The following is a 27,219-nucleotide window of genomic DNA, read 5'->3' as shown; positions in this document are numbered from 1 at the left end:
GCATGGGGTAGAGCACAGCAATTGCCCGCTCAGCAAAAGTGCTGCAGCGAATAATGCAATGATTTATTGGGGTGGTTGTGAGGGTTATGGATGTTATAACCCCAGTGAATGCTTGCAGTATTTCCTACAGATAATATTATAAAAGTACTGATTATGTATGTGGTTTGTTGATAAACAGTGCTGGTTGTTTGTTTGTTTTTTCTCACTGTAGAAATGCAACGACCACAACATCTGATGGTAACAGACATCACTTCAAATAGCATGTCAGCATCTTGGGCTGCTCCTAACGAATGGGTCCTGCAGTATCATGTCCAGCACATTAAACCAGGGGGCCAGTCTTCTGTTGTCACACTTTCCAGCCATATCAAACAAGTGTTCCTTCAGACTCTCCAGCCCGACTCCCTCCACGTAGTGTGTGTAGCAGCGCTGTACAGGAAAGGACGAAGTGACAGTGTCTGTGAGAGGGCAAGAACATTATCAGGTATATGCAAAGGAAATTCTGGGAAGCTGCAGTGGGGAGAAAAACAGATACAGAGTCAGTGAAGAGAGAAGGTTGACAGTGAAAAGAAGGAATAGAATGTGAAATGTAAAAGAAGAGCAGGTAAAGTAACTGAGGCAAAGACATACCGTGAGAAAACGAAATGGAAAATGTAGGCATAAAGAAAGGTGAGATGCAGCATTTAGCAGAGGGATGGATAAATTCAATAAGGCTACTTTTTTTTCTTTTTACAGAAACAACTTTCTGAGTACACCCTGCAGCTTACAATAATATCTCTGAGACTGTCTTTTTTGCTTTAACACCAACTCTACTGTCCACATGCAATTTCTGGTCTATCTAGATTTAATTGCTTGTTTCATTTGTCATTTTCTCTGACTAACAGTCCTTCATGGTTTTTGTACTGTAATTCTTCTTCTTTCGGCTTTTCCCGGTTAGTAGTTGCCACAACGGATCACTTGTCCGCTCATGATTGGCAGTGGAGTTTTACAGTGTTGAGTTGCCAGCCCGGTGCCCAACCTTCCACAGAAGGCACACACACACACACACACACGCACTCACAACTAAGGCTGATTTAGAGTTCCCAATCCACCTTCTGCATGTCTTTTGGGATGTGGGAGGAAACCGGAGCACCCGGAGGAAACCCACGCGTCCACAGGGAGGACATGCAGACTCTGCACAGAAGGCACCCCAGCTGAGGATCGAACCGGAGAACCTCTTGTTGTGAGGCGACAATGCTAACCACTGCACCACCGTGGCCGCCCAGGTTTTTGTACTGTAATTAAAATTCAGTAATCATAGTTAACTGCTACCAATTGGCTGAGCCAAAAATGTTACAATAGACCATCGATTATCTGAAACGTTTGTTATCCGAACCAGCCTTCCAAAGTTTTCAGGTAGGAAAAATCATAAAGTCTGAATATAACATTATATGTATTCGACTGCACATGTTTTTTGAGCTTGTAGCCAGCTCGTGTGTGAAAAATATTCTTTATTGTAGATTGGAATCACTGAATGGTTGAAAAGTATATTCCTGCATACAGAAAAAAGCAAGATTTTATTATTTTTTTTACCCAGTTCAATTATATGTTTGATTATGTGAACTACCCTTGGTCCCAATTAGTTTGGATAATCGACTCTGTACTGTAATTGTACTAAGTAGCTGTGAAAGTCACTGCAAGATCAGCCCAGCAGAGTGTGCATACTGCCAGTTTATCAGACAGTGGGTGTATTCTCAGTCATGTTCTGGATGACAACTGGTAAGCATCCATCCATCCATATCCCCTCTTTCCCATTGTTGCACATGGGGTTAGGGTGTCACTTCAACAGTTACAATCATCTAGAGCCAATGTTTGCACCACAAGGTGGCTAGCCCTGCCACAGTACTTCATCCACACTACACTTATTAGTAATGAATTTCTGGGAAAGGTTTTTATAGTGAAGTATGTATGGTCCCATCCAACAACCTTGTCACATCCACATAAAAAAAAATCAATGGAAATGCATGCCAGAAACCCCAAGAGATCTCGTCAGCTACCCTCCCAGATAATCTATAGATCTTCCAGGTAACACATTCTCTTATTAATACTAAGAAAGCTGTTAGTAATGTCATCATAAATACAACTATGTTCAAAATACTTCATGAATATACCCAAATCGCAGTTCATATGCTTTAAAGAATTTTTGCTGCTCTGAGCAGTTTTATAATTTATTGTTTAATGAACAGATTTCAGTATAGAGGTTAGCAGACATCATTGATAGCATGGGCCAGAAGCACAGTGGACACTGTAGTCTTATCTGCGGAATGCACAGGTTCAGTCTGACCACATTGTTAAATTTGTTGATATTACTATTCTGATATTCAGAAGGTAAGATCTGCTATTCAAAGTTATTGTCTAACTTTGGTGTGATATCAGTTTTTGAGTTCACTGTTACCAGAAACCTGTCAGGTCTTTTACAGGAGAGGTACAAATTTACTCCAGTTATTAGGGAAACTCAAAAGAAGCAACTTCTTTTAAACAGATCCCAGCAGTTCAGAATTTTTCTTGGTAGGTTGTGCTCCTTGTAAAATTTGTGATTGCATGTATAAGACTATATCCTTTTGTACCATTAACCCAAACAGTGACATAAAATGCCTCATAACTTGCAGTATTATCTGGATGTTTTATGTAGTGCATTGCCCCTTTGGAGCATTATATGCCCAACAAACTTTCTGTCCATTTATGAATGGTATCAGAGAACATCTAAGTGATAGCAGATAAAAGAAGATAAAAAACTAATGAATGTTAATAAATGTCCACTGCTGCTTTTTGTTGTATCAGAATGGCTACATGCACCAGTAATACTTCTAATGATTCCAGTTTACATGATGAACAAGATTACTGGGAATAACTGTGGGTCTAGTTACCCCTGGATTAAATTATATGTATTAATAGATATAGACAGATATAGCTATATATCACTGCATATATTACACCTCTACTAACAGGATAAAGGAATTGTATATTATAACTTTTTTGTGATTTAAATTTAACGAGATACTTTTACACCTGTATTAAATTATAATTTTTTTAGAATGTTTCCAACTTATACATTTATGTATACACTCTAGGGTCCCATTAATTGCAGAATGTAGATAAGATGGCAAGAGAGGATCGGCTATAATATTTTTCTCCACTAGATAACACCAGGTCCTCTCCTTCCACCTCTTTTTCTGACATTAATTCTCTATCTATTCTTACTTCCTGTACTAAACTTTGAGTATTAATTACTTCTCTCTATTCCCCTACTAATTTTTCACCCCCATTTTATTGACCCAACTCCTCTCCCTACTCCACCCCCTTCTCCCTCCCACTCTCTAATCCCGTCAAACTAACTGCTATCACAACCTCTCTAGACCTGCATTAAGTACTCTTCAGCATTTTGCACTACCTTACTACTAATCACCTCCTACTAACATTGCCTCATCTGCCAAATGACCTCTTAATTTTGTACAGCTATGCTGACCTATTTGACCTTCTTCTATTGCCCTTTCTTGTATGTAGTTGAATTCTACTCTCAAAACCATACAGAGAATTAATTACTCACTGGCTATCTTCTTGTTACTTGTATAACTTGTGCAGTGAACGTAATACTAGTTTATCTTACTGTGAAATTTAATTTAGTTTTTACTGAGAAATTTCCAGTTATATATTTTCTTTTGTGAAGCTTTTCTCCCCGGGCCTCTGCTGAAAAAAGGCACAAGCTCAGTCAGACAATCCCAGTCAACAAATGTCAAATAAATAAATAATACATTTTTGAAGGAGTATTTTACACTTGGCTATTGCTTTTTTTCTGTTTGTTGTTCTATAATAGTTATACATATGCATATATATTAAAATGGGAGCGCTACGGAATCCTGAAAGCCCAAAATCCTGAAGACCAAAATCCTGAAAGTTCAAAATCCTGAAAACTCAAAATCCTGAAAACACACAGGATATCAACACTTACTACAATCCAGCACAAGTACATACAAAAACAAATAAAACACAAACCATATTACTCTTCTCCAAGTAACTTAGTGCACTGAAGTGCAATCTCAGAGTTGTTATATTTAACTAGCAGGGGGTGCAGGGGGGCTTGCCCCCTGCGTATAGTTGAAGGGTAATATGTTTCTATATGTACTTGTGCTGGAATATAGTAAGTGTTGGTATCCTGTGTGATTTCGGGATTTTGGCCTTAGGATTTTAGGCTTTCAGGATTCTGTAGAGCTCCTGTGGTACGTCATCAAGAATAGAATTAATATAGTCATTCACCATACGCACGCTCTCCTTGTTAAGACGCTAAAGACTCTCCAACCGTTTCAATGATGTAATTCAAATATGCTGGCATACACCACCACCAAAATTATTGGCAAATCAATCCAATAGTAAAAACAAACGTTTTTATTCAAGAGGACAATAAGTGAGCGCTTTCGCCAATAGGCTTCATCAGACTGTTACAATGGCACTCATGCAACACAGTTTAAAAACAGTTTCCTTCACAGTAATTGGTTGAAAGCCATCTAACATTAATTAATTATTCATGAAGCTTAAAAAGTAATTATGGCACAGCCAAATATATGGGAAAACAATGTAAACTGCTGTCTTAAAAACACATATAGATAAAGACATATATATTGATATAAGCATCACAAATACTTTAAAAACATACTAAAATATGTATACATACATAAACAAATACAAAAAATAATACTAATTAAAATCTACAATATATATAATTTGCCTAAAAATTAATTGAACTATTTAGGTCTGGGGATCCTTCTATTATTCAAAATTGGTTTGATTTGAACTTTATCGTTCAAACCAGGTGGTTCATCAGCTTTTAACCTGATTATCCATCTCACTTCACATTCCAATGTCAAACTAATAATATCACCCCCTCTATGATTAGAATATACTTTCTGGAGAACACTAAATTTAAATATATGTTGTTTTCCTAAGGCCTGTTGGTGTTTGGCTAACGCATTCACGTCTGAACCCATCCTAATATTATAGTTATGTTCTCTGATGCGATCTTTCAGGACCCTATTGGTCTTCCCTACATAAAATGACGTGCATGTAACACATCTTGCAAGGTAGACCACATTTTTGCTGTTGCAATCAGATTCTGTGTCGAAGTGAAACCTATAATTTGTAACTGGATGAATGAATGTAGTTTCCTCATTAATGAAGCAGCAATGATTACATGCACCACATGGCACCGTATTCTTATCTTTTCGGGTCACCACTTTTTCAAAATTTGCCAACCTGGGTTTACATAATATCCTTTTCAGGTTAGGTTTATTCCTAAAGGCAAAACGTGGCTTAGGTCCCACCATTTCCACAATTTCCCTATTAGAGGATAGAATATCCCAATGTTTAATATACAATTCCTTTATCCTACTGGTATCCCTAGTGTAAGACATAACAGGTCTTACTAACTCTCCAGAAGAATGTGAAGGTGTTACAAATCTTTCATTCATTTCTGAAAAATAGGGTTTAGCTGTTGTCATGCGTAATCCGTTAACCTCAGATATCACCATCTCAATTAATTCTATTTCATACCCTCTTTCAATAAACCTCTTTTTCAACTGCTCCACCTCAGTCACATATTTATAATCTAAAGGATTGTATCTAGAAGCTCTTAAAAATTGACTTTTCATAATATTATAAAAGACATGGTGTGGGTGCATGCTGTTTCTGTGGAGTAATGTGTTCCTGTAGCATAATTTTCTATGGATAGAAGTATTTAAAGCTCCATTCTCTAGCCTAGACACTTCTACATCTAAATAAGAAATCCTAGTGTCTGAATACTTTAGTGTAAACTTCAGGAAATTGGTAGACGAATTCATATGGTCAACAAAAAATCCCAAAGTCTCAACATCTCCAAGCCAAACAAAAAAACAAATCATCCACAAACCTACGGTATAACCCAACATGTTCCTTAAAGAGATCATGGTGGAGCAGAAATTCTTCTTCCCAAGCTGCCATGACCAGGTTGGCGTAGCTATTGGCACAAGAAGTGCCCATAGCTACGCCATCCCTTTGGAGGTATATATCTTCACCAAAGACAAACACATTGTTGCACAATATAGTTTCAAGATATAAAGCAATTAAATCAATCTTCGTAACTAGAAAATCTGAATGTGACGATAAATAGGTCCTTATATAATGAATGCCCACATCATTGGGTATCACAGTAAACAGGCTGACGACATCTAATGTCACTAATAAATAATCAGTATCATCATCCAAGTCCTTGGTGTATGCATATAAATTCAATAAAAACTGCTTACTATCCTTAAGTGTGAAGTTATTCATGTCTACTAATGGTCTTAAAGTTGTTTCCGTGTAAATGGATAATGGTTCGGTGACCCACCCTTGTCCAGCTACAATTGGTCTCAATGGTGGTTTAGTGCTAGATTTGTGTACCTTCGGTAGGCCCTGGATAATGGGTAACACAGGGTGGTTTACTTTAAGATATTTATATAACTCATCAGTTATACTGGAAGACATAACCAAGTCATCCAATGTATAATAAACATCGAAAACCTTCGGTTTCACCACTTCCATATCAATTTTGAGATAGACTTTATCATCACCTAAAAGATGTAACATTTTCCCATTATAATCAACCAAATCCATTAAAACAATTGGGCCTCCCTTATCTGCAGGTCGAATTATTCGACCTGCAGATAAGGGAGGCCCAATTGTTTTAATGGATTTGGTTGATTATAATGGGAAAATGTTACATCTTTTAGGTGATGATAAAGTCTATCTCAAAACTGATATGGAAGTGGTGAAACAGAAGGTTTTCGATGTTTATTATACATTGGATGACTTGGTTATGTCTTCCAGTATAACTGATGAGTTATATAAATATCTTAAAGTAAACCACCCTGTGTTACCCATTATCCAGGGCCTACCGAAGGTACACAAATCTAGCACTAATCCACCATTGAGACCAATTGTAGCTGGACAAGGGTGGGTCACCAAACCATTATCCATTTACACGGAAACAACTTTAAGACCGTTAGTAGACATGAATAACTTCACACTTAAGGATAGTAAGCAGTTTTTATTGGATTTATATGCATACACCAAGGACTTGGATGATGATACTGATTATTTATTAGTGACATTAGATGTCGTCAGCCTGTTTACTGTGATACCCAATGATGTGGGCATTCATTATATAAGGACCTATTTATCGTCACATTCAGATTTTCTAGTTACGAAGATTGATTTAATAGCTTTATATCTTGAAACTATATTGTGCAACAATGTGTTTGTCTTTGGTGAAGATATATACCTCCAAAGGGATGGCGTAGCTATGGGCACTTCTTGTGCCAATAGCTACGCCAACCTGGTCATGGCAGCTTGGGAAGAAGAATTTCTGCTCCACCATGATCTCTTTAAGGAACATGTTGGGTTATACCGTAGGTTTGTGGATGATTTGTTTTTTGTTTGGCTTGGAGATGTTGAGACTTTGGGATTTTTTGTTGACCATATGAATTCGTCTACCAATTTCCTGAAGTTTACACTAAAGTATTCAGACACTAGGATTTCTTATTTAGATGTAGAAGTGTCTAGGCTAGAGAATGGAGCTTTAAATACTTCTATCCATAGAAAATTATGCTACAGGAACACATTACTCCACAGAAACAGCATGCACCCACACCATGTCTTTTATAATATTATGAAAAGTCAATTTTTAAGAGCTTCTAGATACAATCCTTTAGATTATAAATATGTGACTGAGGTGGAGCAGTTGAAAAAGAGGTTTATTGAAAGAGGGTATGAAATAGAATTAATTGAGATGGTGATATCTGAGGTTGACGGATTACGCATGACAACAGCTAAACCCTATTTTTCAGAAATGAATGAAAGATTTGTAACACCTTCACATTCTTCTGGAGAGTTAGTAAGACCTGTTATGTCTTACACTAGGGATACCAGTAGGATAAAGGAATTGTATATTAAACATTGGGATATTCTATCCTCTAATAGAGAAATTGTGGAAATGGTGGGACCTAAGCCACGTTTTGCCTTTAGGAATAAACCTAACCTGAAAAGGATATTATGTAAACCCAGGTTGGCAAATTTTGAAAAAGTGGTGACCCGAAAAGATAAGAATACGGTGCCATGTGGTGCATGTAATCATTGCTGCTTCATTAATGAGGAAACTACATTCATTCATCCAGTTACAAATTATAGGTTTCACTTCGACACAGAATCTGATTGCAACAGCAAAAATGTGGTCTACCTTGCAAGATGTGTTACATGCACGTCATTTTATGTAGGGAAGACCAATAGGGTCCTGAAAGATCGCATCAGAGAACATAACTATAATATTAGGATGGGTTCAGACGTGAATGCGTTAGCCAAACACCAACAGGCCTTAGGAAAACAACATATATTTAAATTTAGTGTTCTCCAGAAAGTATATTCTAATCATAGAGGGGGTGATATTATTAGTTTGACATTGGAATGTGAAGTGAGATGGATAATCAGGTTAAAAGCTGATGAACCACCTGGTTTGAACGATAAAGTTCAAATCAAACCAATTTTGAATAATAGAAGGATCCCCAGACCTAAATAGTTCAATTAATTTTTAGGCAAATTATATATATTGTAGATTTTAATTAGTGTTATTTTTTGTATTTGTTTATGTATGTATACATATTTTAGTATGTTTTTAAAGTATTTGTGATGCTTATATCAATATATATGTCTTTATCTATATGTGTTTTTAAGACAGCAGTTTACATTGTTTTCCCATATATTTGGCTGTGCCATAATTACTTTTTAAGCTTCATGAATAATTAATTAATGTTAGATGGCTTTCAACCAATTACTGTGAAGGAAACTGTTTTTAAACTGTGTTGCATGAGTGCCATTGTAACAGTCTGATGAAGCCTATTGGCGAAAGCGCTCACTTATTGTCCTCTTGAATAAAAACGTTTGTTTTTACTATTGGATTGATTTGCCAATAATTTTGGTGGTGGTGTATGCCAGCATATTTGAATTACATCATTGAAACGGTTGGAGAGTCTTTAGCGTCTTAACAAGGAGAGCGTGCGTATGGTGAATGACTATATTTTATTACTTTAGAGACACGCTGCTCCTTGGCTCCGTTTGTGTGCTGTGCCTCCTTTTGCTGTGTAAGAATAGAATTAATGTTGCATGATGTAATAGAAGTTATTTACGCATTGTGGGTGAAGATGGTAATAGCTAAACTGATGAAGGCATGTCATTGGTGAAACTGTTTTTGTTTGTTATCAGAGTGTCTAGATATGATCAAAATGTGAATAAAGGAAGCTGCTCCAGAGACCTAGAGGGATAAAGCTCTAGCTATAGCCCAGTCGGCCTGGGTTTGATTAGTGGCTCAGGGGACTGACGGAGCTGCAGGGAGGGATGGGTGTTCCTAACCAGGGTGAGAAGGTGTTCATCATCAATAATGGTTCCTTAGGGGAGACATGATTCAGTGAGAGGAGTTGACCTTGATCAGAGACTGATGAGCATGGGAGTCAAGCATGTATTCGGTAGGGCATATAACAACTGAGTCCAGATGGAAGTGGAGACAACCAAGCCCTCAGGACACCCTTATCATCTATGATTGTCCCCAGTAATATGACAGTAAGTCTAGGGGTGGGAGATAGACTGGTAGACCCAGCATGGATGTAGAGCAGAGCGGACCGGGCCAGTGTAATGATGTCCCAAGGGAGACAAAAAAAAAAAGAAAATGTGAATAAAGGCCGCAGTCTTAAAGTACCACCTCCTTTGCTGGTTTTGGCTTATGTTTTAGTTGATTTACAGCCATGCAGTAAAAGTGGTCCTTTATCAGAGTGATGCACACCACTCGGTTTGTGATTATGTCCCAGTCTCAGCTAGCATTCTGGGTGCTGTTGGAGCCATCTCGAGCAGACTGAGAGTGAGAGGTTAAAATTTCCAGGGGAAACCCTGGTCCTCCACTCTGCAAAAATGGGCTAAGAGTGCAAATCCCATCAAGGAGTACTTAAATTCCAAAAGAACACCATGACTGTGCAGAATCATGTACTGGGCTCAGCTTGGCATAGTGGAGCACTGCACCATGCTTATTGTTTGAAGGGGGGGGGGACTTAGGAGCATCCAAAAATATTCCTCACTGAATGATGACCATGGTTCCCACCTCTCCCTTTGGGGGCATTTGTCACTGGGAGTTGACATAATGTTTAAAGTGTTTACCTCATAGACAAGAGGTACAGAGTTTGATTCTCACTAAGGGGAATGGTTTGGCTTAAAATGATCTACAAGGGCAGCTGGCCTAGTACTTATCATCTGGCAGTTGGTGCAGAGGTTAAGGCTGTGAGCTGTAGTTCCCATGATACAAGGTTTGATTCCTTCAGCCCTAATTTATCTGTGTTGGAGGTTGGTATAATGGTTAAGGTGATTACCTCATGGACAAGAATAACAGGGTTTGATTCTCACTTAAGAGAAATTGGCTAACCTTAAAATAGTCCACAAGGGCAGCTAGCCTACAACTTGCCTATGATGCTGGAGTGAATGCTGCATTAGTGGACAGAAACTTGATGGTCACAGAGGGAATGGAGACAAATGTTTATTTTTAATTGACATAATTCACATTTCTCATAGTAAACAATTGAGTTACTTCCTGTTTATTCTAAAGCTGAGAGGAAGCCACACCATGATACCATGATGATCCAAAATTGGAAGTTAATGATTTTTGTTAGTTCTGATATGCCAAATGGGTTTCAGGTGGTTCTAGTGAATGAGCTGAGATTTGTACATGAATTCTGTTTCATAGTCAGCTCAGTTTAAAGTGACCTGCCTAGAACTGCACAGATAGCGTACAGCTACGCCAAGATTCAGACCGAGGTTGCTGGGGCTCTTGTAATGAGAGTTTCTCTGTTCTAATTTCAGGATATTTTAATGAATCTTAATTTTGATATTGTTTTGTAACTGGTGTTATTTTATATTTCTGCTTCCTAGCACCTTTGCCAGTGAAGAACTCCAATTGCCAATATGCAATGCACTACAGGAGAAACTGCAGACGTCAGTACCTGCTCTGTCAGCCATGGATGGCCTACAGAAATTGCCTGTGATTAAATGACTTTGATGACCTCTTGTTTGTGTAATGACTTTGATGACCTCTTGTTTGTGTACTTTCCAAGAACTGCATTTTATGTGGCCGAATGAAACCCTGTGTAGAAAAGGACAATAATTTTGTTATGCCAACAGTGCCCCATTATGAGGGTTTGTTTACATTACTGCTAGTTATAGTGGCAAAGTCCTGTATTATAACATAATGCCTTTATTTGGCCCTTGATAATATGACCATATCAATGCTAAACTAGTGCACAGACCTGAACAAAATGGACAGTGTCTTATGATAGGGAGGGCCCCATCATAGGTGCATAGGTTGGTACTAGGCTATCAGCCCTAGGTCCTATACAAGCCTAGCCATAACAATTCCCTGGGATATTTCTTCCCACAATATTTACTTCCCTGGACCCCTGTCTAGCAGGGCGACTAACGTGATCCCCTAATTGATCTTATGATGTACCAGTTACACGTCTGAGGTGAACATGTGGATGCAGAACCTTTCTGAAAGACCATTCGTATGAGGACACCATATACCCATCATTGCAAGTACTAGTGAGAAGAAGTGTATGCAAGCCCTCAGCCATCTCACTTCTTTCTTCCTGAAGATTAGAGGTCGGCAACTGAAAGACAAGCATTGACATTTTTAATTCCTTCAGTAACAAATGTTTTGTTTTGTTTTAAGAACTGTAATTAATATGTAATAAGTATGGCCTCTTGGTTAAAACAATTGATTGACATGACAGAAATGCATAGTGCTTTGCAATAAGAGAACATCATTACTGCTGTCAAACACTTACATTTATATACATATATATATATATGTATTTATGTATATATATATATATATATATATATATATATATATATATAGGTTCCATACACTAGATTGAATTTTCACTAATTTGAAATAGTGTATGGAATGCTCACTGCAGCAAAAGTGCACTTAATCGAAAGTGCACTTATGCGAAGTTCAGTACAATGAACGGGTGTTGTACTGAACTTCCGTTCAGTACTCACGGACCTTAGGGTTAGGGCATGGGTCATAGTAAGGGGATGACCCGTACCCTAACCTTAAGGTGCGTGATGACTACAATGCAGTGAAGGACATAGCAATGTCCTCCACTATGGTGCGATAGTCACGAACCTTAGGGTTAGGGCATGGGTTAGGGTAAGGGGATAGCTTTACTAACTATCCCCTTACCCTAACCCGTGCCCTAACCGTAAGGTCCGTGACTATCACACCATAGTGGAGGACATAGCTTGTTTTTTATGTCCTCCACTGTGCTGCGGTGTTTTTGGTGAAGTGCACTTATGCCAAAGTTCACTTTTATTAAAGTGAACTTTCGCAGAAATGAGGCTTCATATTACAAGTTCGAAGTAGTGAAGTTTTGTTTTTGTAATAGGAATCCATATATATATATATATATATATATATATATATATATATATATGGGTACCTATCAGTTCACCGACAGGTCAAAACATCGCCACTCACATCTTCGACGCCAAATCATCGACACTTCATAACATTGACGTTTCAGGTAAGCGATCTTCCCCCTCACAGGACCCATGGTAGCACTCGTTTCACTATTAAGAACGTAAGGACAACGCTGTCAGGGTAAATTTTAAAGAATGACGTAAACCTTACGCGTTATAACAGAGAAACGAGTGCTACCATGGGTCCTGTGAGGGGGAAGATCGCTTACCTGAAACGTCGATGTTATGAAGTGTCGATGATTTGGCGTTGAAGATGTGAGTGTCGATGTTTTGACTTGTCGGTGAACTGATAGGTACCCGTATATATATATTGATATATATATATGGGTACGTATCACTTCACCTAAAACTAATTTCACCTAAACTCATTTCACCAAGACTATATCACCTAAAGTTCATTTCACCTAAAACTCATTTCACTGACCAGTAGTACAATAAGGCAAATGAAAGGTCTATGCCCTTTTCCCCACTGTAGTGCAATCCTGGTGTTAGTATGCTGGAGTTAGATGCCTGAAATACAAAGATTGTAGGCATTTGGTATAGGTATAACTCTACTCTTTTTTACAGTAATATTGGAGGTCACAGTTGAATCATAAGTCATCAGTGATTTTTATGTCTGTTTCATTTCAACATGAAACAAGTAATCTCCGCGGTAATCCCGATGTCTCAAAACAACCCACTAAAGTGTAGTGGGTCCAAAAACAAGACAGCGTAAGAAGCTTCTCTGTGTGGAAGATTTTCAGTCCATATATCCCTAGTTAATCACTGTATATTAATCAGATCAGACAATAGTAGTAGAAGTAGCAAACGTAAACTCGTCTTAAGTCAAAACAAAACAAAACAAAAAATAATAATAGAAAATATATAATTGTACAGCATTACTAAGTATTCGAAAGTATTCCAAGCAACGCAGGCAGTCTGTTTCCAGTCGAAAATCCTTTATTAAGTTCACAGACAAGCGATCTAAGTAAAACAAAAATAGAGTAATAGTTTCCTCACAAGCTTTCTAAATATATATATACTTTTTATCAGGCATGGGAGTGGTTTATTGTGCTGTAAAACAAAGTGTTATTGGTACACATGTTAAATTCACATACCTTCCCCCATCAGAGTTATTAAATTATTAAGTAGATTATTAAGTCTGTGATTTTATCCAAGACAATATACTACATGGCTGGAAATATATTATATATATATATATATATATATATATATATATATATATATATATTTTTTTTTGTTTAGTTTTTTTGATTGCCAAATGAACTAACGTTGATATATATCCAGCCATATAGTATATTGTCTTGGATAAAATCACAGACTTAATAATCTGGTTAAATAAGAGGTACCACATCATTATAAATTGTATTTAAAGTACATAAGGGTTATATATTATTATGACAGCTACTAAATAGGGCAGAACCAGCTCGAATGTCACACTGATGGGGGAAGGGATGTGAATTTAACATGTGTACCAATAACACTGTTTTACAGCACAATAAACCACTCCCTTGCCTGATAAAAAAGTATATATATATATATATATATATATATATATATATATATATATATTTAGAAAGCTTGTGAGGAAACTATTACTCTATTTTTGTTTTACTTGTATCGCTTGTCTGTGTACTTAATAAAGGATTTTCGACTGGAATCAGACTGCCTGCCTTGCTTGGATTACTTTTGAATACTTAGTAATGCTGTACAATTATATATTTTCTCTTATTACTTTTTGTTTTGTTTTGACTTAAGACGAGTTTACATTCACTATTTCTATTACTATTGTCTGATCTGATTAATATACAGTGATTAACTAGAAATATATGGACTGAAAATTTTCCACACAGAGAAGTTTCTTACACTGATTTGTTTAATTTCAACATGCAGACATTTGTGACCGCTTCATCTCTGTTCTGTACTAATGACAGAGAACCACAGAATACAACGGACAGTGACTTGACCAGCACAACACTGTCTGCCCATCATCCCCCTCTAACTAGATAATTTGGTAAGGGGCAGTTAGGCAAGTGGAGATGAGTAGAAGTGTTTCCTGAGAAACACAACAAAATGGCACAAATCTCGTGAAGGTTTTAGGATCACAGCATTTGCACTGATTGACTTCAAATTTTTTTTGTCAGAGTCATTTTAAAAGGCAGAAATGACTTTGACCCTGACCTGAACACATCCCTGTTATTCCCAGTGCAACTGAAGATGCCTGGGCCTGCAGTCTTTATGGTCTGGAGCTGGGAATTCTCTTGGCCTAGTTGGTGGTAGTCAGTTCACTAGGAAACAGCCATGGGCAGTGAGCACAATGTTAACTTAAAACACTGCTGTTTCTCATACTAGCTCTATCTTTTTGTTGGCGAACGTTTACACAAAGCATTGTTGTTTCAGATGCTATCTCTTTACTTCTTGTTATGGGGACAGCCTATGGGGATAACCTAAAGGAAACACAAGTGTTTCTAATTTTAGCGCTTTAGCTATTGGCGTGGGATGACCTACAAGAAATATTGTTTCTGATTCTCACTCTTTTACCTTCCTCTTTATGTCCCCAAGCTACATGACCATTACATCTTCCTGTAGGTCACGTGCCATTGGTGAAAGGGTACATCAATCATTAGCTGAGATTGCAGTTCCTTCCAATTACAGCTTTAGTTGAACTTTGACATTTGTTCTGCAATGGCATTTCCTCACAACTATCTGATCACATCACAGTCAGCAGTGCTACACATTTTTTGGGGGTCAGATAGTTTGGGGAGTGGTTTATTCTGATGAACAGTTTTGACAGTGGGATTGTTTACAGTGGAATTCATACCAGGGCTATCCCTAGTCTCAGCACTTGTACTGACAACTCCCATTTCAGGCCAGGTATATTGCTGTTCCCAGGGGCACAGTCTTCACTGCTGGCCTTCTGTTGAGATCTCTTTCTACCATGAGTGAGACTAGAGAGGAGGGAAAAACATTCTTACTGCAGTGAGGATGATGATGATGATGATGACTGCTCTACTGTGAAAAACACAGAGTTGGCTCCTGCCGCTGTATCCTAGGACATTCTGTCCTTCTGGAGTTTGCTGAAATGTGATTACTGTAATAGTGCTGAAGCCTGTACTCACAAGCCAGCATAGAAGCACTATCCAAAGTTTTAAATATGTGGGAACTCGTGCCTTTCAAATGATTCTCATTCACAGGCACTGAAGTTTCTGTCAGAGCGGGGGCATACCACTGTAGTAGGTATCCCCCAAAAACTACAGTACTGGAAGCAAAGCACTCTGCTTCATTAATCTGGTAGGAAAACCCTTTATTACTAACCCTGAGCGTAGCTGAGATGTGTCAACCATAGTCACCTATCTACAAATGAGCCATGAATATACTGACACCTCAAGTGCACAGCTCCACAGTTAGACAACCTTGACATGAAGATACATTGCACACAATGTGTGAGATGTAATCAGTTTGTGTATGGATGAGGCTAGAATTCTCTTCTCCTGATGTTTTAACATTTGACTGATCTGCTAGTGCAGAGGACAGGGCTTTGACATCACTGGAGTCTTGGACCCAGTTTGGATTAGTGCCGCCCTACACTGACATGATGGTCTGTGCCTGTTCAGGCAGGAATCAGTGAATTAAACAATTTTAAATGTACTGGCATGCACTGAAACTATCCTTGGGATAAGAAGCAATACAGAAAAGCAGCAAGAAATCCTAGCCTGTCCCCCCTCAGATTATCAGGGGAGTTGTTGACGTACCTGCCACTTGGCACAACAATATAAAGGTAGTAAATGGTAAGAAAGATGTACCAGCTACCAACATGAATGAGGCAAAAGGGTCAATATAAATGAAAAAGGAAAGGTGATGAGCACCGTTGCTTATATTTTACTGAAAAAGTTCTCTCTTTAGTAGCTTCAATACAAGAATAATATCTTGAAATCATTACAGCCACAGAAACATTGTATTACGAAAACCCTGATTGAGAAATAAATATAACCAAATTACACAATATATACAAGAGCCAAAAAATATAAAATAAACAAAAGTGCAGGGTTGTGTCCTTATATGACAATAAGCAGTAGAAGAAACAAGTAATAAGGAGCAGATATCAGCATTCAATACTGCAGGGTGAAAGTGTCACCATGATTCAAGCAGGGATTCTACCCTGCACTATTCCTCTTCAGAAGGCAAGAGAATATATCCATAGTATGGCAAGAAAGCAGAAGAAATTACTGATGAAAGACTTTAATATGCTGAATGGAAACCGGGACACCTTCACTGTGGCCACGTTTAAAAGAAAGAACATTCCTGATACCCAAAGCAGACTGGACTGCGACAGCTAAATTTTGAACATGCTTAAGAAAGCAAATTGTGTTCTCAAGCACAGAATGAGAAAGTATCTCCTCTCTAGAAGCATGCAGCAGTTTAAAAACAAGTGATCGCCAAAGGGTCGATATCATAGGTAACAGCTGAGTCATGCCAAAGAACAAAGGGTTGATATCAGAGTTAACAGCTGAGTCATGCCAAAGAAAAGGAATGGCTCTGGATTTCCAGACAGCAGACTTTTAGCACAATGAGACAGTGCCTCTAGAAAACTCTAGCAAAATTAATCAAGATAGCGTGTATGAGTAACACATAAAATCGGCCATCACAAAACTGACAGACCTTTGTGTGATACATAACATTAAACAGACCTGAAACCTCAACACTAAAACGATAAAGAAAACGTATAGAATTTAGGAAATATGACAAAACGCAGAAGAACACAAGCAACAATATCAATTAAGGCAAAAGGAAGTTAGAAAGGCTGAGGAAATGACAGTAAATTCAGTCAAAAAGGAGATAAAGCACTATATTTTATATATATATATATATATATATATATATATATATATATATATATATATGTATGTATATATTTATATACATATAAGTAAGTAAATATATATATATATATATATATATATAAATATATATATATATATATATATATATATATATATATATATATATATATATAGATCTACTTTCAAAGACCAGAATCCTGAACGTTATTTTCACGAGACAAAAATAATGTAAGTTAAAATCCTGAATCACAGACTTTTTTCCAGGACAAGTAAACACTTGTCCAAAACTACACAGTACACAAAGAACCATCTAAAACCCACCTAGGTGGGGGGGCTATGCCGTCACACCCCCCAACTATATATACCAACTCAGGGATCACACTACAGTGGTGAAAAGGTCTTTCGATATTTGAAAGGGTATCCATATATGCATATATATATATATATATATATATATATATATATATATATATATATTTATAGGCATCTCTCTCTCTCTGCATATATATATATATATATATATATATATATATGGGTTCACTTCAATTCACTGAACTTTCAATTCACTGACTTTCATTTCACTGACACCATTTCACTGAAATTCATTTCACTGAAAGTTCATTTCACTGACAACTATTATTAGCAATAAAATGGAATATGCCCCCTTCCCCACTGTAGTGCGACCCTGGAGTTAGAATATATAGTTAGGGGGGTGTGGGGGCAGCCCCCCACTTACTTTTCTTTTACTAAGCAATATTATATCAAAACGTAAGAATATCATATGAAATGAAGTGGGGGGCTGCACCCCCCTCCCCCCCGATGTGGGGGGCTCTGCCCACCACACCCCCCTAACTATATATTCTAACTCCAGGGTCGCACTACAGTGGGGAAGGGGGTATATTCCATTTACTTTGTAATAATAGTTGTCAGTGAAATGAACTTTCAGTGAAATTAAGTTTCAGTGAAATGAATTTCAGTGAAATGGTGTCAGTGAAATGAAAGTCAGTGAATTGAAAGTTCAGTGAATTGAAGTGAACCCATATATATATATATATATATATATATATATATATATAGATATATATATATATATATAGTTGTGTGTGTATATGTACAGAAATGATAAAAGACATACAAAAGCAAGGGCAAATGAAATGTAATCACTAGGAACAAGACAAAAAAGTGTGTTAAAATGACCACTAGATGAACTCTCAGTATTTTCAGAGTTGTAAAAAGAACTTATTATATCCCAACAAGAAATGTGCCTAAAAATGGAACTACTTCCAGCGTGTTCTCAGAGGAAATGGTTAAAAAGCAATCTTAAAAGCTACGTAAGTTACGTAATTATGAAGAATGGTTTCATCTTATATGTTGTACTGTAATGAAATTTCATCATGTATTAGCAGTTCTCTTTCTTCTGGAAAGTGATTCTGTTCTGTGGAACTTCAAACATATTAGTGTTCTTTGAAAAGAAATGTTAGGTTTTGTTTTGCCCTTCGCCTTATAGCAACACGTGTTTGTATATTGTTCTTTTTGTTCATTGGACTGCCCTGAAAAACGGACCATTTGGATCAGCCCTTTGCCTGGAAAACAAAGATGTAATTAAATAAATAAATGAATGAAAGAATACATAAATGCAGGTTGAAAATGCATTAAGGCTTTACAGGATTCATTTTGGAATTCTTATAGAACTTAAAGAGTTCAGCAATAAATAACTTCTAAGTAGTTAATTGATCAATATTTATTAAAGTATGTAAGTTAAAGCACTGTACAGAGACATTAGAAAATGTACAGTTAGAAACATTAAACCAAATCAGAATAAATCAAAATGGCACTCAGTGAAATATTTTTAGTATGGGTTTACCAAATGCATTTAACAAAAGAACGCATCAATAACAACTGTGATTAGCAGAATGCATGTTTAGGAAATATTAAGAGTAATTCAAAATCTAATGGTAACTTTAAGACAACACTAACTATGTTTAATAATGTTGAGGTAATTAAATAATGCATTTAAATTTCAGTGAGTTAGACAGGAAGACAGAATTGATTTTTGTTGCTTTAATATCACACAATTCTTGACGGACAATACTCTCACTTATTAAGTTGTCAATGCATTTGCGCAAAATATGCATATATATTAAAATCATTTTGACATATCACCTTTAGTGATAATATGATGCTAATAATTATTAGAGAATGGATGAGCTGTAGATTGGCACCATGACTGGAGAACGAACATTCTCCAGAAGGGTGTTAATTTGCTGGTAATTCCCACTGAAAAATGAGTCCGCTGCTTCAAAGCAGCATATGAAGCCACCGTGGAACTCATACTGGAAGTAACGTAACATTCACCATTATTTTGCCCTCTCTAAGCAGTGCTGTTTAGTGAGTGTAATATATATATATATATATATATATATATATATATATATATATATATATATATATATAAAATTAAAAAAAGCGTGTGCGTATGTGTGCTTATGCCTGTGTGTGTGTGTGTGTGCGTGTGTGTGTGTGTGTGTGTGTACATGCAAGTGAGTGACAGCGAGGTCAATCGATCTATTATGTAACACTCGCTAAGTAGTGCATTTGCTGTTTAGCAAGTGTAAAAACTAAATTAAACAGTAAAAAGCGTGCGTGTTTATGTATATGTGTGTTTATCTTTGTCTCTGTGAGTGTACGCTTGCTTGCATGCCATGATATTGAGGTGTGTGTGAGTGACAGAGAGAGAGAGAGAGAGAGAGAGAGAGTGTGATGAGTGAAAGTGATTGAGCACTGGCAGCAAGATGCTTACATACCTCTCAACTTCTTAGCTCAAGATATCTGGATAAAGCCTAAAATAAATGGAGAACAAAGGCTCAAAATAGGAACTTATTTTAATATTGCTCTTATAAAATTATGAAGTTGCTTAAATAATAGGATTTGACTTAACATGCATTTTCTGAAGCGCAAGTGTTTGTGTGTATGAGAGAGAGGGAGATTGATTGACTAGTGGGAGTAGCAATAAAGGGGTTTGCATACCGCTCGACTTCTTAACTCAAGAAATCTGGATAAAGTCTCAAATAAAGGCGGAACAAAGGGTCAAAATTAGAAACAGATTTTAAATATTGTTCTTATAGAATTACAAAGTAGCTAAAACAGCAGGATTTGTGTTTTTACATATACTACAGTAACTTTGAAACATTAGATGGATGAACTATTTTACATCAAAAATCTATAAAAAAAATACAGTAACAAAAAATATATAAATAAGTAAGTAAAACAAAATTTTACAGACACCATTAAATAAGTAAAACAAAACCATTTTACATATGCCATTCTCTAAGTGCAGTAATGCCCTCCAGGGTATATGTTTCTGTATAAATAATACCCTTCCAGGCCTGTGGCGTCAACCCTCATAACACCCCTGGGTGGACATTATTTTATTTATTTATTTATTTAACATTTGTTTACCAGGAAAGTCTGACTGGGACAGGGCCCATTTTCAGCAGAGGCCTGGGGAGAAACACTCCAGATGTATCTCTTTGAAATATGGGAGGAAACTGGAGCCCCCCAGAGGAAACCCACATGAATGTAGGAGGACATTCAGATTTAGTTGCACAGTAACACACACCCTGTTGGGCATTATTGCTTACTTATAACATGGTTTTGGTTTAGTAGGGGTATCCAGCTACACAAGAACCACTATGCCGCTAGTTTGAACTTCTCAGCTGTACTGCTGACTTCATGCTTGCTGAGTTATTCTCTGTAAAATCTGGGACGTGATTTGTGTTTGATATGACTGTTTTATCTTTTGCACTGTAGACTGACAAACTATGGAAACGTGTTATCTAATACTGCCTTGAAATGAATATGTCTATTCTTTTTGGTTGTATTTATTTATATTCTGCTAATCTGTTGCTATATAAAATAACTGTCACACATTTGTTACATATTATTCTTGGTCAGGCTTCTGCATTGCATGCACAGATTACTTGCTCCATTTATGGTCAGGCTTCTGCACTGCATGCACTGATTACTAGATCCGTTCATGGTCAGGCTTCTATACTGCATGCACAGATTACTTGCTTCGTTCATGGTCAGGCTTCTGCATTGTGTGCACATATTATTTGCTCCATTCATGGTCAGGCTTCTGCACTGCATGATGTAATTACTTGCTCCATTTATGGTTAGGCTTCTGCACTGTATGTCTAATTACTTGCTCTGTTCATGATCAGGCTTCTGCACTGCATGCACTGATTACTTGCTCAGTTCATGGTCAGGCTTCTGCATTGGATGCACTGATTACTTGCTCCATTTATGGTCATGCACAAATTACTTGCTAAGTTAGAAGTTATCCTCTACTTTACATGCACTGAGTACTTGTCTGATTTGTAACAGTGGAACATGGAGATGTGATATATTTTATTAAACCAAGACAGATATATTTAGATGAGCCAGCTAAGACTTTAAAGCCATGTGAGCCCTATGTCTGGAGTTTAGCACCAGGCAAAGGGTTCAGGGAGTATGCAGACTCTTGGAAGCTCTACTGCAAAATCTGTGTTCATCCAATAAAAGGTATCAGTTATGTCCACATTCTAGTGTTTCTAACAGTGGACCAGCACAGCACTTATATTTTGCTAGGTTTGGGGGTTATACCACATCATATGTACAGATGCCATGCTGTGATCATAGACATGCACTTTAGTTACATGCATGGATTGCATGATGGGGTAATAAACATCCATTGTTTGCATGTACAGTCTATGCGGTCTGGTCAAAACCATATCATGTGGCTACAAGCGCAGACTACATGGTAGGGTAATAAACATGCCTTCAGTTAAATGCACAGACTACATGGTAGGGTAATAAACATGACTTCAGTTAAATGCACAGACTACATGGTAGGGTAATAAACATGCCTTGGTGCATGTACAGATTATATGGTAGGGTCATAATCATGTCCGCCAGTTACATGCACATATTACTTGGTAGAGTCATAAACATGCCCTCAGTTTGCAAGCACAGACTACGTTGGTGGGGGTCATAGATATGCCCTCTAGTTACATGCACAGACTATATGATAGGATCATAAACATGCCCTCTGAGTAGAAGTACAGACTATAAGTCAAGTCAGTAAAACTTTATTGTCATTCAGACCATACAGCAGCAGTGCACAGCTGAATGAAATTTTGTTTCTCTAAACTCGTGCAAAAAAAAAAACAAAAAACAAACCAAAAATAAACAAACCAGGGACAATTACATCATCATCAACGACAACAACAGAGTGCCATCGGTAGGCACCAAAGATGCAATGGCTATGATTGTAACCCATCACAGTGGCAAATTGCAGTGACTCCAGCAGTCCTCACCATCTGCACCATCGCTAACTTGACCCAAAAGAACCACCTCAGGACTCCTAACAAAAAAAAACATCAGACACAATCGGGTCTCCTCTACCTGCATTCTGGGTTAATGCTACCACTTGAAGGCCTGAACAATTACAGTGACCACAGCAATCACAGCAGTCCTCTCCATCCACACCATCCACACTGCTGTTGGATTCATCCTCCAACACTGGAAACGTACTAAATTCTAAATCTGTCCTCTCCAACCCAACATAACTTAGAAATCTGCAGTCATGTTTCCTCCATCTGCACATGGCCCAACCTCCACTGCTTGAAGGCCCAAACAACTGCTGTCATCCCACAATCCGTCAGAACAGTCCAGCAGTCTTCAAAAGGCAAATTCCCAAGTCCAAAAAAACACCACAGTTGCCAAACAATCACACACCCAACCCGTTCAAAAACAGACTTCCAAATGAACAACTATCGACAAATCACACACAAAACACAAAAGCGCACATTCAGACCTAGAGTAGCCACAGTCACACAAGGCACAGCCATCTTTGCCAATCAACAGATATATCACATGTACACATTATGTGATAGGTTCATAAATATGTCCATCATGGCCAGATTAGTAGGTGGTTTAATAAACATACGCTTTGATTACTTGTACATATGCGCATATGCCCATGGATAACATTTTTACATTACTTGTTAGGGTGATGGATATGCAGTCTAGTTGTACATGTTTGGATTAGTGGTTATAATGTTTGGTTGCATATACATACCAATTGTTCATACATGATTGTGCCTGCAGATTATTTGATAGGCTTGTGATTTTGGCCACATATTACATCCACAAATTATTTGTTAAATTCATGATTGTGCTCACAGATTACTTGTTAAGTTTATAGATATCCATAGGTTACAGACACAAGTTACTTAAGACTTTTAGCTACTTCAAGTGACAGAACCATAGAATGTACAAAGCAGCAGGGGCGTGTGACCATTCATGTTTTGCCAGTATCTACCCTTAGTCCTTACATCCTTTTTTAAGGAGCAATAGGCCAGTTATAATAAGGGTGAATTTACGAATACCCATCCAATTGTCTAATTCCTCCTTAAAGGAAGATAGTGTGTTGTATCACTTGATCTGGAGAGGAATTTTGTTCCAGAGGAGGAATAGGCATTGGGTGACTAATCTCTGTCTCTCCACTGTGATTTGTTTATTTTCTGAAGCAGATGTAGACCTTTGTTTCTGGTGCTCACTGTAGTGTTTAATTTGTGGAGAAATAAGAGATCTTGGATGATTGGACATCTAATGGCCCAGGAGGAAAGGCACAAATCACCCTAAGGAGTCTATAGGAAACAGTACACAGGAACGAGGCCTCCAGTCTCTCTTGGTAGTTCAGATCCTATAGTCCCATAATCATTTTTGTCAGAAACCTTTGGGAATTCTCCAACTGCTTGATATGTTTAGAAAGATACATCCCAAAAGGGCCGTTGAATTTGATGATTGGCCTCATCAGTGCAGATGTTTGAGGGATAAGGACTTATTTGGATCTAGAAGAAATATTCTTTGTGATTAGCTGTGCCAAATAGAACAGTTTACTGACCAGTGTTGCAATGTTATTTTTATTTTTTTTTATTTTTTTATTTTATTTATCATTTTGTTGACCGGGAAAGTCCAACTAGGTTCCACAGAGCCTGTTTTCAGTGGAGGCCCGGGGAGAAATGCTCCAGATTATAATCAAAGGAGTGAGAGTTATCAACCCATGTTCCAAGGGCTCTCACAAAATCTTGATTTTGGAATGGGGTGTTTTCCACACTATAAGCTGGGTGGAGTTGCAACAATATGGCATTTATTAGCATTTAGTTTTAGTCCATTTTCAGAGCTCCAGCTATTTACATGTATAGGTTTACATTGCAGCTTTTGTATATCAAAAGAGGATTTAAGTATAATACCCACTTTACAATCATCTGCAGATTTGTTTAACTAGAATTCTCCATTTTTAAATAGCAGAGGTCCTGGCACAGAACCTTGTGGTGCCCCACTGGTTACTTTCATGCTCTGAGGATGTGCTTTTCCCTCTCACTGTGTGAGTTCTGTCCCCCAGCCAATTAGCTATCCATCTAACTACACAGAGATCAGTTTAGAGCACATTTAGGTTGTTAATTGTGTTAGAATGTGCTATGGTGTCAAATGGTTCTAGGTATGCTTTATATGCAGCAAGACCATTGTCCACAGCTTACTTTGCCCTGTCAAAAAATACCAGATTGTTTAGACAAGATCTAAACTTAACAAACCCAAACATCTGGGGCTCAAGTCTTTGTTTTTATATCATAGTTTATCAGGTCTGTAATGTGCTGTTCTATGACCTTACACATGAGGCTTGTCGGGCTGATGAGTCTGTAATTCCTGGGGTCCATGGTCAGGCCCTTATTGCAGAGTAGCACAACTGCTGTGCACCAAACCTTGAGGACAAAGCTGATGGATAAGCTCAGGCTGGATAGTTGTAGGGGTGTTTCCACTAGTGCCTGTTATGTGTTGTTCAGCAGGCAGCCGGGTATGTTTTCAGATACACACACACACACACACACACACACACACACACACACACACGCACACTATATATATATATATATATATATATATATATATATATATATATATATATATTTTTTTTTTTTTTTTTTTTTCTTGTTTTCAGAGGGTACTTTTAGTAAGTGCTCATTTGTGATGCTAGGCATTCCTCTCAAATGTATAGATTTTTTGCAGTATGTCCATACTTTTACCACATATTTTTGGCCTGTGTCTCATAAAATTGTGGTTTTCTGGCAAATCATTGAGGGTTGAAGTCAGAAAATAAGGATAGACATTTGAGTTTCAGACGTCATACCCTTCAGAAAATTCATGCTAATGCAAAACCTGTTATTCTAACAACTTTCTAAGTTTGTAACTACAAAACTGGAACAGCTGCAGTAGTTGAATCCATTTATTCACAATACAAGTGAGAGTAAAACCGTTGCCAATAAAAACTTCAAATGTTAAGCGCTTTATTCCCATAAAATATGGGACTTCATCAGAACAAACTGAAGTAACTTACCCAGCCATATATCTACAGCTTGGATGGAAAGTAATTATGGGTGGGGTAAGATTTTATATATATATATATATATATATATATATATATATATATAGCTGGGTAGGTTACTTCAGTTTGTTCTGATGAAGTCCCATATTTTATGGGAAGAAAGCGCTTAACATTTGAAGATTTTATTGCCAATGTTTTTACTCTCACTTCTACTCTTTTGTGTTGTGAATAAACGGATTCATCTACTGCAGCTGTTCCAGTTTTGTGGTTACAAGTTTGGACTTTTTGGTAACTTTCTAAGTTTGTAAGACCAATATTTAAAATGTGTCTCTATTTTTAGTCCTTTGTCTCCCTATTAGTTATGACTTTGTCCAGATTTCTTACTCTACGTTGAGAGGTACAATGACAGGCAGTTTAAGATCATTCAGTATGTATGTTTTTTATATAGATGTCTCTTGGGAGAAATCTGCACTGAATTTGTTTGCTAATACATTTGTAACCTCCACTGAATGTGAATAGGTAGTTCCATTTTTAATACGTTCAGAGTGATGTTGGGTATTGTTTCATAACTTCCTGATGTAAATATAGAAAGATTTGTAATTATTCATACCATCCAATCCTAGGCTAAGTTCATGGGAAGCCTTTGTTTTTCTGATGGTATTTTTTAGTACCTTGGATAACCTGATGTTAATCTTGATTTGTGGGTCTTACATTTTGCTCTATATTTTAATAGTCGTTTTTGTTTTTATTTTATTGTAATATTTATTTATACATATTGTCCACCAGGATGGTTTACTGTCACCCTTCCCATTTTGTTTAGTTTTGGTAGGGATTGATAGATTTGGTTGCAAATGTAGATTGCTCACTCTATCATACCCTCAATTGTCCAGATTTTCACAGAATCTCCAGCTATTTGGTTCATATTTTTAGTCTGTTCCTCATAAGATTTGTGTTTGTCTGTTAAATCACTGAGTATTGAAGTCACAAAATAATGAGACACATTTGAATTTCAGACTTTATACCCTTCAGAAAATGCATACTAAGACAAATCCTGTAATCCTGGCATCTTTCTAAGCTTATAGGAGCAATATTTAAAATCTGTCCCTAACTATTTATGGGCCTTTGACCCCATATTATTTTAGGCCTTGTCCAATTTTCTTGCACTAAGAGTTTGAGAGGTATGTGCTAAATTCATGGTTATGACAGCAAGTTACAAGCACACATTACTTCATTGTTTCATAATTATGCTCACAAATTACATATATAAATTACAAGCTGAAATCCCATACCTCAGAAAATCAGAAAAATAAATAATTTAAGAGCTTTTTAGAA

The 27,219-nt window shown here is 37.2% G+C and overlaps 1 protein-coding gene across 1 annotated transcript in view; it reads left to right on the top strand.

The window, feature by feature from the left end:
• LOC122807960 overlaps positions 1-11,844 on the top strand; it is a 114,192-nt gene extending 102,348 nt beyond the window's left edge. Inside the window, exons 12-13 of the mRNA XM_044078992.1 lie at positions 212-481; positions 11,008-11,844. Coding sequence (XP_043934927.1) covers positions 212-481; positions 11,008-11,120 — 383 coding nt within the window. The 3' untranslated portion in view covers positions 11,121-11,844. The remainder of the gene's footprint in view (positions 1-211; positions 482-11,007) is intronic.
• The last annotated feature ends 15,375 nt before the right edge of the window (positions 11,845-27,219 follow it).

This window comes from Protopterus annectens, chromosome 8.part0 (genome assembly GCF_019279795.1).
Source record: "Protopterus annectens isolate FY-2018-M chromosome 8.part0, PAN1.0, whole genome shotgun sequence".
NCBI classification, from domain to species: domain Eukaryota; kingdom Metazoa; phylum Chordata; order Ceratodontiformes; family Protopteridae; genus Protopterus; species Protopterus annectens.
Note: the sequence above shows the minus strand (reverse complement) of the source record. Positions and strands in the feature narration are given on the sequence as shown.